This window comes from Alosa alosa, chromosome 7, assembly GCF_017589495.1.
Source record: "Alosa alosa isolate M-15738 ecotype Scorff River chromosome 7, AALO_Geno_1.1, whole genome shotgun sequence".
Lineage (NCBI taxonomy): Eukaryota > Metazoa > Chordata > Actinopteri > Clupeiformes > Clupeidae > Alosa > Alosa alosa.
This window is the reverse complement of record NC_063195.1, coordinates 31,997,035-32,014,876: the sequence shown is the minus strand read 5'-3', so window position 1 is coordinate 32,014,876 and position 17,842 is coordinate 31,997,035. Positions and strand designations below refer to the sequence as shown.

At 47.7% G+C, this 17,842-nt stretch overlaps 1 protein-coding gene across 1 annotated transcript in view; it reads right to left on the bottom strand.

The window, feature by feature from the left end:
• Positions 1 to 1,125: 1,125 nt before the first annotated feature.
• Positions 1,126 to 17,842, bottom strand: part of vasna (vasorin a) — a 21,769-nt gene continuing 5,052 nt past the window's right edge. The window contains exon 2 of the mRNA XM_048249358.1: positions 1,126 to 4,044. Within this exon, the coding sequence (XP_048105315.1) occupies positions 1,935 to 4,010 (2,076 nt within the window). The 5' untranslated portion in view covers positions 4,011 to 4,044 and the 3' untranslated portion in view covers positions 1,126 to 1,934. The remainder of the gene's footprint in view (positions 4,045 to 17,842) is intronic.

Below are 17,842 nucleotides of genomic sequence, written 5' to 3'. Positions count from 1 at the left end.
CTGGTTGGCAGCAAGTGTGCAAAACCAGTTCTGCTTGCGTAGCCAAGGCTTTCTTGAGCAGTAAGCAGTGGCGGGTAATGGAGCGGACCAGCTCAGAGAGCACGCCCGGCCTGGGCCAGCCCACTGGGGACCCTTGGACAGCCCGTATCGGCATAACATCAGGCCCAGCAAAAGGGTAGGAAATGAATTGCTTCCAAATCGCAGCACATACCCTTAATTAGGCTCAAAGTTAGTCCCTCTTACTTTCTTTTTGTTGTGTGTGTGTGTGCACATGTTTGTGTGTGTGTGTGTGTAAGTAAACCGTAAATGTGTGTATGTGGTGTGCTCTGTGCGTGCGTGGTTGTGTGTGTGTGTGTGTGTGTGTGTTTACTATGCCAGTAAGAGTTTAGAGTGTGTGTTATGTTTACCCTCATTTTTTTTCCATTTGTGTGAGAAGTGCCTTGAGGTTATTTATAGACTGCTGGTCTCATTGTGTAGCTCTTGACCACCTATTTCAGGCTAGTTTGCTACAGCCACTACGTCTGTACAAGTCAGACATTCATGTGGTGAAGTTTAAATTTCATGCTTAGTATAGGCAAAGGATTTTCCACTCTCTATCAAGGATATGCTGGGGAAATGCTACAGTCTTGCCATATCGACAACAACAACATTGTCATCATTTAACATAAAACAAGGCAACAATAACTGACAAATATCACATCAAGGTCTCTACAAAAAAAACATACAAAAGGTAACACAGGACAGAAGTAACCTTCAAAAAGTACCAATCACAGCACGGGCCCACACGCAAGACAGTGGCTCTCTTGTCCTCGTATCTTCAGCGTGTTTCAGCATGTCTTTCACAGCAATGGACCTCCTTTTGAAGGATGGTGTCCCTTAAGGAGGTGGGGGGTGGGGTGAGGGTGGGGGAATGTCCAGGAGGGAGAGTGGGGTGGGGTGGGGTGGGGAATGTCCAGGAGGAAGAGTGGGGTGGGGTGGGGGGGGGGAATGTCCAGGTGGAAGAGTGGGGTGGGGTGGGGGTGGGGAATGTCCAGGAGGGAGAGTGGGGGTAATGTCCAGGAGGGAGAGTGGGGTGGGGTGAGGGTGGGGGAATGTCCAGGAGGAAGAGTGGGGTGGGGTGGGGGGGTGGGGTGATCTTGAGCTGCAGCATGAAGCAAAACAAAATGCCATTTAAAAAAAAAAAATCTGTCTCCGTACCAACATTTGTTGTTCATTTCCTTGTACATTTCCTCTCCAGCATCTTGAGGGAGAGAGAGAGGGATGAAGACCCAGTTACTAGTTCGTTTTGTTTTGTTTTGTCGTCAGTGCAACTTTCTCGTGCGGAGCCAGCGAGTGTCGACGAAAGAGAAATGGCTCGTGGCCACGGCGGAGGCGCTGTCCTGGTGTGTCCGCCGTGTCGCACACTGTCACACACACACACACACACACACACACACACACAAAACTTCTGTGTGTTTCCTGTCCCCTCCCTCTCCCCTCAACCCTTTCCCTTCTTCCCTTCTTCCTCCTCTCTGCTCTCAGCCTGAGCCAGCATTGCAGCCTTCCCAACACCTTCCCCCATCTCACAGTCCAGCAACACGATTTGCAAAGTCTTACATCTTTCGTTTCATGTTTATAAAAAAGTCATTATGATTACAAGGCAGACATATGAGAATGCAAAAGAAAAGGCACCTTCATTTTCAAGAGGTCAAAAATATCTCTGCAATTGCACTTACTTTCAATACTGTTTTTTTTTTTTTGTTTTTGGCAAGCATATTTCAGCTGATTGGGTTTGCTTGCTCGTGACAGCATAGCTAGCATAGCTGTCTGCTGCAGACCCACCACGGAAGGCAGAATGGGTTCAAAGTCAGAGCGCCCTCCATGGGCCGGAGGTCTGAACTACAGAGTCACCTAAGCTCAGAAGTAAGTGAACTGAAGCGGTCTCTTTTCTCAGCTCAGAAGTACGAGGGTTTGAGGCTGGCCACGTTGTTGTTAGCGTTGCCTTGTCCCTGCATGAGCAGCGCCTCGTACTCCACGCCGTTGGGTGTCTGCGGGGGGCATGGAGCGATCTCCGGCTGCTTTTGCGGGAGCGCCCCGTTCTCCAGGCACGCCTTGACCCCCTCCAGCTCCAGCGGCGTGGGCTCGTCGGCGTCCAGCTCCACGTGAGCCGCCTTGGATCGCTTCCGCCGGCGGAGGAAGACCAGCACGGCCACCACGGCCGTCACCACCATCACCAAGGCCAGGCCGGCCAGCGCCAGGACGAGGGAGGACGCCACGGGGCCCTCGATGTGCGGCTCCACAGGCGAGGCCACAGGCGCGCCCGTCGTCCTCACCTCCGTGCAGGAGCTGCCGGCGTCAGGCTCGCCCATGGCACTGGCGCACACTGAGTAGGTGCAGTTGGGCCTCAGGCCCCGCAGTGTGTACTCAGGGTAGGAGGCCGGGATGGTCAGGGTCATAGGCCGCTGGTCGGGGCCCGACAGGTTGCGGTAGGTGAGCTGGATGCCGCGGATGTGCGGCCGTGTTTTGATGTAGCGGGACAGGTCCAGGAGGATGGACGTGCTGGTCACATGCCGTGAGCTGATGTCCGGCTCCGGGGTGGCCGCCACTGTGACCACGGCGGCCTCCCGGAACGAGGGGACAAACGGCGACTCGTCCAGGTTCTCGCAGTAGAGGCCCGTGGTGTCAGACGGGCACAGACACTCCACCTGGCCCTGCTGGTTGAACTTGCAGGTGCCGCCGTTCAGACAGATGTTGGAGGGGCACATGAGCTCCTTGTGAGGCCCGTCGTCGCTGCTGGGGGACGCAGCAGGGTCCTGGACGCCATTGGCAGCGTCCGGTGGTGAGGGGGAGTGGACGATGCTCGGCGGGGCCGGGGTGGTGGTGCCCGCGCGCCCGGTCGGGGAGAGAGGGGCGGCGAGGGTGCTGCTAACGACGGGCGCGCGAGTCTGCACGGTGGTCGTGGTGACGGGGCAGCCGAAGTCCCGGTGCTCCAGGTCGGCCAGCACCTTGCCCGAGTTGCTGGGTGGGAAGTGACAGCGGGTCTCCTCAGGGCGGCTGAGCTCCACGCTCTGGCCACGCACCCATGCGGGGAACCAGGCCAGCGGGCACAGGCAGTTGAAGGGGTTCCCTGCCACCGTCAGTTGGTTGAGCCGGGGGAAGAGCTGGAAGAAGCCCTCGGGGAAGCCCTGCAGGTTCAGGTTGCTGAGGTCCAGGCCCTGGAGGGCCACCAGGTTCTCAAAGTCCTCCTTGGCCAGCTGGCCCAGCTGGTTGGAGGCCAGGCTGAGGCGGATCAGCCCCCGGACGGACCTGAGCGCCGGGGGCATGGCGGTCAGCTGGTTATGGGACAGGTCCAGGACGTGGAGGTTGGTCAGGGAGCTCATGAGCTCCTCGTCCAGGTTGGTGAGCCCGAGGTCGGCCATCTTGAGCGACTCCAGGTTGGGCGTCTGGAGGTCGGCAGCGCTGGGCGGCGGGATGCGGTTGCGGCTGACGTCCAGCAGCAGGAGCCTGGGCAGGCGTATGGGCGGCAGGATGGTCAGAGCGTTCTTCTGCAGCTTCAGCTCCAGCAGCTGCTCCAGGCCCTCGAAGGCGGCCGGGTGGATGCTCTGGATGCGGTTGCTGTAGAGGTAGAGCCGCTCCAGGGTCACCAGGCCCGAGAAGCTGTGCTCGGAGATGTGCACGATCTGGTTGGAGGACAGGTCCAAGTTGCGGAGGGATGAGAGCTGCCCGAACACGCCGTCGGGGAGGTCCACCAGCTGGTTCTGGCTCAAGTCCAGCAGCTCGAGCGCGCCCAGCCCCGCAAAGTTGTCTTCGGACAGCGTGCTGATGCCATTCTCGAAGACGTAGAGGTGCTTGGTGGAGGCGGGGATGGCGTCAGGCATGACGCTGGACTGCCGCTCCGAGCACATGATGCTGTTCCCCGGCAAGCAGGAGCAGCTCTCTGGGCAGGCACTGGTCAGCCGGAGCCACGGCAGGAGGGAGAGCAGGGGGAGGAGGAGGAGTGGTCGGCCAGGAGGAGCGCAGAAGAACCACATGCTGTCTGTCTCCCTCCCACACCAAGGAAGCGTCCTGCGGGGAACACACAACAAACAAGAGGCAGCTCAGAAACAGGACAACTTATGGAAAATCATGGTCTATGAATTCAGGCAGTGAATCAATCAATCAATCCAACTGAGAAAAATGTCATCATTTTTTAAACATAGGTTTATTACTGAATCCCATTCACAAGTTTTCAGTCGCCTCACAGTTCGTCATGACAAAATAATAACACACAAATGGTGTTGGCGTAAAATGTACTAACTATTACATATTCAAACCATGAGTTGGTGCATGGATGCTCTTTAATGCATGATGAATTTGCTATTCTCTGTGACAGAAGCTGGATGGCCAAACTACAAAACAACAACAGCCTTTGCCAGTCTGGACTGAATAAAATGTCATTGTTGTAGGTTTTCATTTGCACTTAAGAGAAGAGAGCAGAGCCTCTTACGCAACCACTGTGACTTCCATTCTCTCTGTGTTTGCCATCGTGCAGACTACACATTCAGGAGGCCTTGAAAGTTCGCTCGGACACCACCCCGATCCTCTGCCCAGTAAAACATGCTCGGCCCTGTCGGACGGTGCTGTTTAGCGGGGTGAACTCATCTCATCGTTCCCTCTGTAAGTGGCTGGGTTGGTATGGTGCCTGCCTCTGCCCAGGAGGTAAGCCCACCCACACATTTAGGCTTGTCCCCGAAACATTGGGGTGGGGATGTGGGGGGTCTACCTATACAAACAAGTGGCCACTCCACACAAATATGCCTCTGCAATCACACACACACACACACACATACTTGCATATGCACATAATCAAACACTCTCTCACACATATGCACATAATCAAGCACACAGACACACACAGACTCTCACCTAGCCACCCACCACACACAGAGTTACGGATACCACACACACGACCAATAAGCCCCCAGGCTCCATGTGCAGCTCATAAGAGGGGCTGAAACGAGGCAAATAAACAGCCGAGGGAAGGAGGGTCGGCAGATGACCGCTCTGTTTTTCCACCTTCGCCCAGATGAAGCACAGTGTTTGGCTGTACGCAATACGCCTGGGCGAGCGCATGTGAGGGCCAACGCGTGTTGACTCTCATACTGATATCGCAAATCTCCCCTAAAAACCATGAGCAGCGTTTAGGGCACAAAAACAAATTCTGCCTAAGCCACAGGATAGCAAGCCCCCACTATAGCAAAAAAAAAACAAAAGAAGACATGGACCGGAGTGTGTGGTCTGTGGGCATTTCACAAAGTCTTCATTGTGCTCCGAAAAAACCAACACGAAATGAAGTGTCTGGTGTTGCCTTTCTTTCGGTGAAGGCTGAGACAGAAGTGGAGCTCCGTTTGGGCGCACGTCCCTTTGGCCTGAGGTGAGGAGGAGGGAAAGATATCAAAAGCACATGGCAAAAATCCCTGACCACTGGTTACCCCCTCGAAGACGGTGACATCATTCTGCAAGAAATATCGCTTTTCACTTCACTACTTTGGATGTTATTGCTTTTCACTGCTGGGATATCCTTTGAGATAAGAGGGAGAAAATGCATAGAAGAGGTACGGCAGTCAGATTTACAGCCATACTTGGCTGAAGGGCTTTGGAACCATGAAACATATGAAACATATGGTTCAACCCGTCACAGATTTTTCCACTTTCACCTTTCTACAGCAACCCCCCAAGTTAATTGTTAATAATGTAGAAACAACAACATAAATATGTCATGCAGTTTGCAGCATTTTGCAGCATTTCCACACCAGGGCGCTGCAGCCCCCAACACACTCACGCTTTATTGGTCAGTAATTTCATACATGTGTTATCACTTCTGGCTAAATCTCTCAGAACAGGGCCACAGACATGCCAGATCATTTCCATGGAGTATATGGTGGGGTGAGCTGTCACATTCCCTAAAGTATGATTGCAGACCCATTGCTATTGGTCTCTTGGCAGCCTCCTGGCATCTCATTATGGCATACCAAGAATAATTGTCTCATATCTTGTTGTAGAAAACCTGCTGTAATTCAAATACGCTTTTCATGACAGCTGCTCCGTGTCAGAGTTTTAAGGGCGATACAAGGACTGCATTGTCCCGTTGGGATCATAGTTTAACGCAGATGGGAATGTATTTAGCAAAAACTGTCACACAACTGTCTTCTTGTGTTAAACCACATGCCACTAGGACACATCATTTGTACACCATAGCCCACTCCTCCTGAGGATTCCAGCGCTCCTTCATCAACTCCCTCGTTTCCTCAGGCCCCTCTCTCCTCTTGACCTCATGTCAATCTGTGGTCCCTCTTGCACATTGCCATAGCGCCCCCACACCACCCCCTACACCTTCCTAAAGCACCAAAAAAGAAAAAGGAAAAAAAACCCAGAAAACCCAACAATTCACCTCTGCTGAAACACCCCTCACCACCCCACCCCACCCCACTCCGAAACGCCAGGGTGGAAGTTGGAGCGAAATCCGAGCCCCTTTTTCATTAAAGCGGGCGACGGCTCCTCTCCCTCCTCTCCCCCGTCCTCGCCCAATGCTCCCTCCTGGCCAGTGCATGATCCCACCGGCATGGCTGGAATTCGCAATAACCCTAAAAATCCATCTTCATCACAGGAAGGCAGGAGGAGGCCAGCACTGGGCTCGCAGCTGAGAGAGAGGGAGGGAGAGAGGGAGGGAGGGAGGGAGGGAGGGAGGGAGGAAGGATGTAGCCAAGGAGCAGGGAGGAGGCACTGTAGGTATGGGAGCTGCAACTGAAACTCAACTCTCTTCTCAGATGAAAGAGACTGAAAAGAAGGCAAAAATCAGTGCTGGGGTGAAACTGACTTCAAAAACAAACCAGGTCTTGTCAACGAAACCCTATCATGAACTCAAAAAGCCATCCTAACACTCTAATGTGTCATATGAGGATATGACCTCATCACTACCCCTACTGTAGTAACTCTTATCCTCTCCATTGTCTTCCTAATCTCCCTCTATAGATAGAAAAGCGCCAAACTGGTTTGGTGTTGCTTCTGCCAGGTGAGTATGTGGCAAGTTTGTTTGTTGTCCAAAAGGACACATACCTTGCATTCAAGAACCAACCTTACTGTCAGCAGGCATACCACATCCTGCATCGCTAACCGCTAATACGTTGGCTTACACTCTTCCTTATATGGTGTTTGAGGTTGGGCACGGCCCGGGTGGTGGGTGGTGAGGTTGGAGGGTAAACAGGTGAGGGCACACTGTAAGCGGACGTGCGCACTTGCTGTATGTGTGGCCGGGTGTCGTGTGACAGAGTAAACATAACCAGTGCTACGAGCGGGGAAACCGCAGCTCTCCTGCAAATCTCTTGTCCCACGGAAAAACATCATTACAGCCTAATGAAATATGGATCAATAAACCACCTTATCCCCAAACCCTAAACCCTCTCACTCCCCCCTTCTTTCCCTCTCTCTCTCTCTCTCTCTCTCTCTCTCTCTCTCTCTCTTTTTTGATTTAGATCTTGCCTGATAGGACTGTATGCTTGCCTTGCCGATATGAATATGGTGAACGAATGCCCAGCAGTTATGAAATACGGAATAATAATAATAATAATGTCCATCTGTGCCCTGCTTAATAGGGCTTGCTATTCTTTCTTAGAAAATTCTTCTCTCCAAAATCATTTGGCTTTGAATGCTAAGCCACAGGCTGAGGGATCAAATGGACGAGAGAGAGGGAGGGATGAGGGAAGGAATGAAAGGCTTACGGCCAAATTTTCCCCATATTATTTGCTTTGGTCTGCTCTCTTCTCTCTCTCTCATTTCACTCTCTCTATCCCTCCTTTTATCACTCCCTGTCTCACCCATACTTTCAGCATGTTCAATGATATATTACTTTTTAATTCATTGCATTCTTACCTCCAGCCTCAAACTGTGAAAATCAGAAAGGGACCCACAAAGTTCCTCATCCCCTGTTTAATTTGGGAGACCAAAGCCCATATAGGGTTTAGCCACTCCGTCACATTTACAGAGCTGGAGAATATGCCTGGAATATGGAGAATAGGCAACAAAAGCTACAAACTAAAATACACCAATTGGGCTTTAAATTGACCTTATCATTAGATAATACTCATTATAATTATGGTTTTAATCAGTAACATAAATATTATGTAAGTTTGATAAGAGAGAGTGAAAGGTGATAAGACAGGTTTTGTTAGTGTTCATATATTTTGACACAACAAGCAAGATAGTTTTCCCCAATCTTTCAGTCAACATTTTTCATCCATTTTCTATCCACTAACACACAATCAAGCACTACGAATCAGCAAGCCATAACAAGTCATCAGATTCAGACCACACAGCTCTTCAATTAAACTGAAGTTCATCTAAACCCCTACCATAATTACAGTGCTTTTAATTAGTCAGCTGCAAAACCACTAAGTCGTCTCTATACATGTAGAAGGTCTGCAGCTCAAAATCCAAAGGGCTAGTGACTCCATGCTAACTGATACTTGGTTGTTTGTTAGAGCCTTGGGCCACAGTGTGATTCGTGTCTTCCACTTGGCAGTGGCAACTTGGATCGTGAAACAGCAATTAGGTTTGAGCAATATCTAAGTGAAATCAAAGATGAGAACTTTCAACCATTCACCCTTCCTCAGTTTCACCACTTCAAAGGACGCCGTAAAGTTCTACAAAGTATCACAAAATGCCATTGTGCGTGCTCCACAACACCACAAAATGCCTTAAAGTAGGCCTTAATGAATACCTACAATGCCACAAGCAGGCCATTAAATTCAGCAAGACGTTGCTTAACACCGCATCAATCAAAATACTGCATTAATGCATGAGAGGCGGAATCAATTGCAGGGAATAAATCAAGGCCTTGAGAAACGAGAAACGTTAGGCTAAATACTTTGGGGAGTCATAGAGTGGTGAAGTCCGAGACGAGAGATGTAGTCCACTGAGTGGATTTGCACAAAACCAACATAACTTTTGAAGTCTATCGAACAACAGTACTTTCTTGACGTGAAAAATGATCTTTTAAATTCACACACATCATATGTGAAATTTGTGGCACATTCAAACTGGACCAAAAAATAATTGTTATCTCTCCATTAACTCCCGTTCATAATTTTTTGAAAGATAGGTCCCATGGACTGGAAGTAGAAGGGGCGGGACTTCACCACTCTATTGCGTGGAGCAGAATATTCACGAACAGCATTCTGAACTGATCCATCTGACTACAGTGTCAAACATCAGAACCTAGAAATGCAATGGAATGTATCCCAATCTGTTGTGTACACTTTAGCCACACATTTTAAACACAGTTCTGCCCATTTCTCGTCAACAACAAAAACACGTGAAACTTGTTCAAATCTGGTTCAATATAATCCTGACATAAGGGAGTGTGACATGGAGTGTTGGCAGTGTCTGAGGCCAACTGTAGCGTAGCGCAGGCAGGCGGTCACTGTGGCTGGCCCTGGAGCGCGCGGTGACAGGCCCCACCGGCGGGGACTAGACTTCAGTAATCCTAACAGAACCCGACACTGGCGGCGATAAAACACAACCCCGTGGGTGGCAGGCCAAGGCTCCCTGCGGAGCGGACAAGTGACCTGGCGTGTCGCGGAACACAACACCGATTGTAGCGGAACGTGGCAGCAGAACATAAAGTGCAACATAAAACATGCACACACACACACACACACACACACACACACAGCAATTAGATCCTGTGACTCCACAGAAAGGCCATATTCATCAGAGGACACACCATTGGCATTCAAAGGCATCCACAGCTGCTACTTCCTGATCAAAAAACTACCCCTCATTAGTGCCCCCCCCCCCTCCACACACACCAAAATCAATCCCCTTTATACACACAAACACAAAAGCAGCTTACAAAGAAGGCACACGTGAAAAGACACTTAACCGCCCCCCCCCCCAACCCCCCCAGTCTGTCTGTCTGGGACTGCGGGGGAAACATGGGGTCTGAGTTACACTCCCTGATGCAGCTCAGAGCCCAACGCGTGGCTCTGTCTGGTACAGCTGCAGCACAAAGACATGAAGGGGGGTGGGGTGGGGGGTGCACGTCAGTGTTAACTTACATTGTAAAGCCCGAAGGCTAGACGACACGTTTGCAGGCTTATCACAGAATGTGTGTGTGTGTGTGTGTGTGTGTGTGCGTGTGTGTGCGTGAGTGTGAGTGCATGTGTGTTTGTATATATATATATGTGTGTGTGTGTGTATGTGTGTGTGTGTGTGTGTGACTATGTGCACTCATACAATCAGGCGTAAGTAGCAGTTGCATTGCACTGCAACCAAGGTCTTAACTAAATCCTAACTAATGGCAGTTAACGGGTTACTCCGTTAACTCCGAATAGGACTGCTAAAGACTTCCTGTCTGTCTGGGCCAAACAACCAAGGGGCACTGAAGACTGATGACTTGCTGTTAAACAAACCCAAAACAAACCAAACACACACTGACAAACACACACACACACTGGACACACACACATGCACACACACACACACACAGACACAGAGAGAGAGAGAGTAACTGGAGCCTTGTGCAAACACACGGGCATATCTGGGTGTTGATCTAGCTGGACAGACACAGCCCTGCTCTTTGTTTGTCCAGAAGCCCCTCAACTGCCATCCGTGGCACCTCCGCCTCTGTCCGCTGGGCGATGCGTGATGAGCAACCCTCAAACCGCTCCACGCCTCACCCACCCATACATCTCCTATAGAGACTTATAGCGCATCATAAGGGTTCCTTTGTAGGTTACCCTGCATGAAACATGTGCATGGGGTCAACTTCTCTCTCTATCGCTCTCTTTACTTTATCTCTCTTTCTTTCTCTCTCTCTCTCTCTCTCTCTCTCTCTCTCTATCTCTCTCTTTACTTTATCTCTCTCTCTCTCTCTCACTCACTTTACTTTATCTCTCTCTCTATCTCTCTCTCTTCACTTTATCTCTCTCTCTCTCTCTCTCTTTACTTTATCTCTCTCTCTCTCTCTCTCTCTCTCTCTTTCTTTACTTTATCTCTCTCTCTCTATCTCTCTCTATGTGTATGTCAGTGTGTTTCTTCAGGGCCCTGCATAATCGCTACCCTTCTTCACCTTATCTCTCTCTCTCTCCCCCTACCCCCAATCTTCTCTCTCTCTCGCTCACACACACACACACACACACACACCCACACACACACACACACACACACCCGTTATCAGATAAAGCACTGAGCATGATTCATTCACATGAGCCGATGGCTGAAGGTGACGAAAGCCTTGAGGGGGCCCCACTAATCCCACCCCCATCGTCCCATCTCCACGGGCTTGGCCCTCAGCAATCCATCACAAGACACAACACAATACCCCCACAACTGCCACGCTTATTATCAAAACACTCAGAGCTGATATTACAGATACAAGTAGCATGTGCATACCATCACCATAGTAATTATTGTATTATGAGTCATGTCACTTGTGGATACCATAATTCATCATAGCCATTTTTGTATTGTGTTTACATGTAATTTGTGCATACCATAATTTATCACATAGCAAGAAGTATATTATGTATACATGCGGTTGACCTATCAAAGTAATTACTTATTACTGTAAGTGAAGCAATTTACTTTAGTAATCAGTTACGGCAGATAGTCTTACAACTAATGCAAATGAAAGTGATGATACACACAAGTTGTTTACGTGTGCAGTACAGCATGGGGTCACACTCAAACTGACATTTAAAAACATCAGTTCCAAGACCACTTCCATGTGCCATCTCACCACCCTGCTATTCACAGTTCAGTCCTGTGCTAATCAACATCACAAAGATGTTTCATGACTTGTCAATATACAAATCAGAGAATGACATCACCTTACACAGTCATCACACACAGACACACACACACACACACACACACACACACACACACACACGTACACACACACCACAGTCACTTGCTTTTTTACATAATGCCCACACACTTACAAACACGACACATAAACACTATCCAGTATGCCTCCCTACAGGTGCAGTGATGATAACGACTCGTGCCTTCATAAAAAATTCACACCTGCACCCCCTCAATATCACCAGTTCTGTCAGCGAGCTTTATCAAGCCCAGAATTCCTTCTAGTCGAGGTCCAAGTTGGACGTGTTTCAACAAATGTTCCATGTTCTCAACAGATGACCTGGCACCCCAGCCCCGCACACTGACAACTAACATTTACACTCCATAATCATTTCCAAACGGCGGTCGTGTGTGTTTGGAACATTTTTACGGCAAACTAATAGGAGTAAAGCAGGTATGATGAACAGCTTGCCCAGGGGGTGAGCATATCATGAGCAGATGTGCAGTTCTGCCTTATATTGTGCCAGGAGGATGAGATGGAACCGATCGGCCGATCGTAGGAAAGTAACGTAACGGCAACATGCGAATGAGAAAACGGCACAAAATCAGTTCTTAGGAGCCAACTAATGAACACTCGACTGTGTTGTGTGACAAGGGGACTGGGGGAGAGAGTGGGAGAGATAGACAGAAAGAGAGGAGGGGAGTGAGAGAGAGAGAAAGAGAGGAGGGGAGTGAGAGAGGAGGAGAGAGAGAGAGAGGAGGGGAGTGAGAGAGAGAGAGCTGTTCCATTCTCTCCGACAGCTTCTCTGTTTGTTTTAACTGCAGGACTGCCCATGAGGTCAACCATGCAGATATCAGTCAGAGGGAGGCCATCTTGAGAGAGAATAGAGAAAGAGTAGGGAGAGAGAGAGGAAAGGAGAGAGATGAGAGGAAGGTGGCCTGCTTTAGAGAGGGAGAGAAGCCAATTGTACTGCTGTCTGTTGTCAATTCAGCGTCTGTCCTAGATTGCAACTAATTATGAGAAATGTCTGGTCCATAACTGAACCGCATCAAGGCCACATCGGCTCCAAAGTCAACTGCTGCCTGAGTGTTTGACCAAACACCACTCACGCATGATGTGAGAGTACACTTTCTATGTGCAATCTTAGAAAGAGTGTTATAATGATGCCTACCTTTTGTGATTTATGAAGCCTGCTTTGATGTTTAATTTGATCAATATCAAAGTATGCAAAATGTGTGTGCAGGAGCGGTATGTGAGCATTGTTCAATACATGAGCCACAAGGAGAGTAATGTGGCGGGAATTAAGTTTGCTATTGAGACCCAGGTGACTGTGTGGAGTCAACAACTCGCTATTGTTTTTGACAAGTGAGGAGAAGCAATTCTTATGGACTGTCAACGTTTTTTAAGTCATGCGAGGAGAAGATGGATCTGTGTTTTCACAAGTCCTTCACTACTGTGTTTTGGCTGCTGTCACCCCTGGCGCTTTTGGAGTTCGATGCCACTACCTGTTTTTCAGGACTCACCCCCATTTGGCTTGTCTTTCACTGAGCCAAGGTAAACACTCATTTGGCAATGAACCTCTCTAAAAAATATGTGGCACGCAACGCTCACAAACAGCACATACACACACAAACACAAATAAATGTACTCTTACGTAAGCAGGCATGCACACACACACACACCAAGATGTCAGATCAAAGCAGGGTCTTTGAGTGGTTGACCTTGCTGAAATAATTCATCCCCTTTGCTTTACAAATGTTGCAGGTGTGGAGGGAATGTAACTTCACCACAGTGTAAGAATGTGTGTGTCTGTGTGTGTGTGTGTGTGTGTGTGTGTGTGTGTGTGTGTGTGTGTATGTGTGTATGTATATGTGTGGGTGTGCATGTATGTGTGTGTGTGTGTGTGTGTGTGTAAGTGTATGTGTGCGTGCGTGCATACTGGAAAGTTGTTACAAGCCAACTACAGTAGAATTGCGTTGGAGAGCGACTTGCATTTACGCCAAATGCAATTACCAGAAGAATGGATGAAGACTTTACAAGTATGGCATATTCGAAACGGGCATGACTGAAATAACAAGGAATTTGCTCAACTTGTTCATTCTTGTATAAAAACCTATCATTTATCGCCTCACTGTGTCAGTTTTCCTCAACAGTTCCGCGAGGGATCCTTTCTAAACATAGTGCAGTAACTGTCTGTTCAAGTAGACTGCTGTTCTGGTATTCCGACACGGAGATGCAATTTGTCTCAGTCAGTGAAACCTTTTGCTTTGAGGCGTGTTTGCATTGCCCGTGGGTCAACGACCTCGGATCGCTCGAAAAACTGCAGCGCACACGACTAAGTGAAATTTCGCTGCTCATTTGACATAGTGCTAGAACGTTAGGTTAAGCTTGTGTGTTTGCCTCCTCGGCCCATTTCACCATATTGGATCTTTTGGTTCAGTTTGTGAGGTACAACTACATTGGGGGAAAGGCAGGGGTTTGGCATAGCTGGTGCAACAACAGCACCTCATTCAGTGCACACAGCGGAACGGCAGACGTCAGGCAAACCATTGAGAGAGAAGAAAAGAGAGAGAGAGAGAGAGAGAGAGAGAGCTTGTCATGCTGCGCTTAGGGGAAAAGGTGTTGACACATGACTCCTGGCAGTTTTATCCAGCCCTGTGTGTGCTGAATGGTGTGTGTGTGTGTGTGTGCTGAATAGTGTGTGTGTGTTGCCCTGTGTGTGTGTGTGTGTGTGTGCCCTGTGTGTGTGCTGAATGTTGCACTGGACGTGCCTTTGCACTTGAGTAAGCAACAAAAGAGCAAGAACAAGCTAACGCTCACATTTTTCACCCCATCCTCTGTAGGTGCACACAGATAAGCATTGTTATGCACAACTGGACATCAACATATACACACACACACACACACACACACACACATACACATGAGAAATGAGAAAAGATTTGAACGTTGAACGAACTTTGAATATGGTACTAACGTTATAGATATCATTCAGTAGTGAGCAACTGCTAAATAAGCTATTTGTGACTTAGACTTAGAAAGACTTGCACACATCAATAAATGGAATACAGTAAAAAGGAGTATATTGCACTTCCCTAAAAGGCCTAATGTCATAAATAAATAAAACTAAAACTACTGCACAGTACGTCCCATATATTCCTCCTGTTATACCCCTCATCTTATTTAATTAAGTTATTGCCATAGAATGAATGAGTTTTTTGCTCGGTTGGTTCTGATTATTATGCACAACTGGAACACATACACACGCACACACACATACAAGCAAGCAATGCACATATTCTTTGAACGTTATATAGACATCGTTCAGTATCAAGCCTTTGCTAATTAATCATTTGTGATGATTAAATATTTTTCCATAAAATCTATGGCAATATCATCAGATTTGTTTTGATTCTGTCCGTCATTGGCACAGATCTTTCTAGGCTGATGCCCAAAGTTCATGTATTTGCAGCAAGGCCGTAATGAATGCAGCTGCATTCTTCTGGGATTGCACTGGCCAGAGGCATGGCTTCCAGATGAACATACACACATTGATCTTAATCAGTGCTGGGGCGGCAGAGCAGTGGGGACAGCCAGGAGAGAAAAAGGACGTGTTATGTGAGCCTTGTGCCTCTCTCTTGGTCTGCCATGTTTGTTTCTCTCTTTCTCCCTGCCTCTGCTTTTCTCTCTTCCACTTCTCTTTCTCTCCTTTTTGCCAGTGTGTCCACTGTCTTTACTTTGCTTTAGTCTGTGGGTATTTTTCTCTGCTTTCCATGTCTCTGTACTCTCTTCTTTGATCTCCCTGCCTCTCCCTCTGTTTCTCTGTCCATTCCACTCTAATTCTTTTACCTCTTTCTCTCTGTCATAAACTCTCCTCACACAGCATGTACTGTATGTTTTGTGTGTGTGCGTGTGTGTGTGCGTGTGTGTGTGTGTGTGTGTTCCTGGCTCGAATATTTGTTGATGTGGACATCTTGTTCACAGATGAGTTGCCGCCTCTTCAAAGGGGCCCGGCGTGAGGATCAGACACTGGATGGTGGCGGTGGTGGTTAACGTCCCACCAGAGACGAGCGTTTCACAGAAAGGAACACGGAGAGAGGGAGAAACAGATGAGGAGAGAGAACGATAGAAAGCTATGAGAGAACACTATGATTGATGTCTTCGAGAGATAGAAAAAAGAATGCAGTAAAACGGATGATGAAGCAGACAGGCCTGCTAATACGCTGTTCCAGAGGTCCCATCGATTTTGTTTCATTACGAACACAAGGAACATCACGAGAGTACATGGTCCTATCCTAGTGTTTCTCAAACTTTTTCAGACCAAGGACCACTTAACCAATATTAAAAAAACTCACGGACTATCTAGATAAAAAAAAATGTTAAAAAAAAAACAGTAGACCTACTTCAACAGTATTATTACATAATAGGCCTACTCACTGAACCACCTTGCTTATTGTGTCAGAGGATTCGTATGATTTAAAGTGGTGTAGCTTATAGGCAGTGTTGCTCCGCCCCTATCTTTCTTTGACTCTGACTCTGGTGACATCACATGGATATGCACAATAACTCTTCTAGTGAGAAAATACTTCTTCATAGAATAGTGTGATAGAAACACTACATTTAGGTAAATAAATAAACAATATTTCAAAACATCAATTCTCATCGTCACATATCGTAAACATGCTAATTACCAACCATTTCGTTCGAAAATTCTAAAACAATGATGTTTTTTAATACTTCAAAATAACATTTGATAAATGAACCTTACATTTTTCAGTAGCCGTATGTGTGTAGATTTAAACAAAATCTAGTTTGGTTCTTACCGGGGCTTTTACTGCCTGAAATATCAGATTTTGTTTACCACGCTTGGAGTTTGGTGCTGGGCTTTTGAGGATGCCTATTCCCCACATCAACAGGAATTCTCGACACAATTCAAAATTCCACTGGAGCTCCAAGCGAATTTGTACACGCAGCCTTACAAGACTGTTTACAGCTCTTCAAGTCACGGTAAAATGTACATAGCTAATTATGGTGTGGGTGCTTGCGTTTCTTTAGGAATCCGCCGTCTTGTTGTTTGTGTAGAAATGAATATCAACTGACACATACACGTAAGAGGTTGGAAATACGGGATGGTTGGTAATGTGACGTTCCGATACATATTTCTTTGATGTTTTGGAGACTACTTTATATCTCAGATATCTTTCGCTTCAGTTTCACGTCTCATGTGGACTTCATGATCTTATTCATAGAAGTCTCCTAGGATAATAAAGTCAAAATGACTTACACAATCTGGAGGAAATAACACATGCCAAATATTGCTGACTGGCGTCACTGTGGCTATGGCAACGTTTTTGCACCTCTAGACCAGGAAGCCTAAAATTATGCTTATTCAAACAGCATACCTGTCTTAAGGTTGGTCTGAAAGGCTTTGTGACACCTGGCACCTGAATGCTAACGTAGAATAATGACTATGGCAGATATGTTGGTGACTGAAAGGGTTGGAATGATAGGAACCTTGACTGAATGGGTAAATATATACATGCAAACATGTGTACACAATCACAGCGACTACACACTGACAACCTGTCAGTCTGTCTGTCTCTCTCTCTCTCTCTCTCTCTCTTACACATACACACACACACCCTGCTGCTGCAATTCATGCTTTGTCAGTTCTCTGTGAATAGTTATTTGAGCTGACCCCCTGCCTACATGACTTTTAACCTGCTAAACCCTCATCCACTCCAAAGAGGAGGATTAGAGAGAGTGTGTGAGAGAGAGAGAGAGAGAGAGAGAGCATGAGGGAGAAGGAATAAGGAAACAGAAGAAATAGACGCTTAACATACTTTCGTCACCCTCTCGCCACCTTTCAAGAAATGTGTCAGAAACTATTCTCCACACGCTCAAAGAGAGTTGTGGGTACAATATTAGGAACATTATTCTTCTATAACTCTGCACCTGTGGCTCAGACTTTGAGGCTGCTGTGGTTAACACTACACACACTACCAACATTCCGGTACA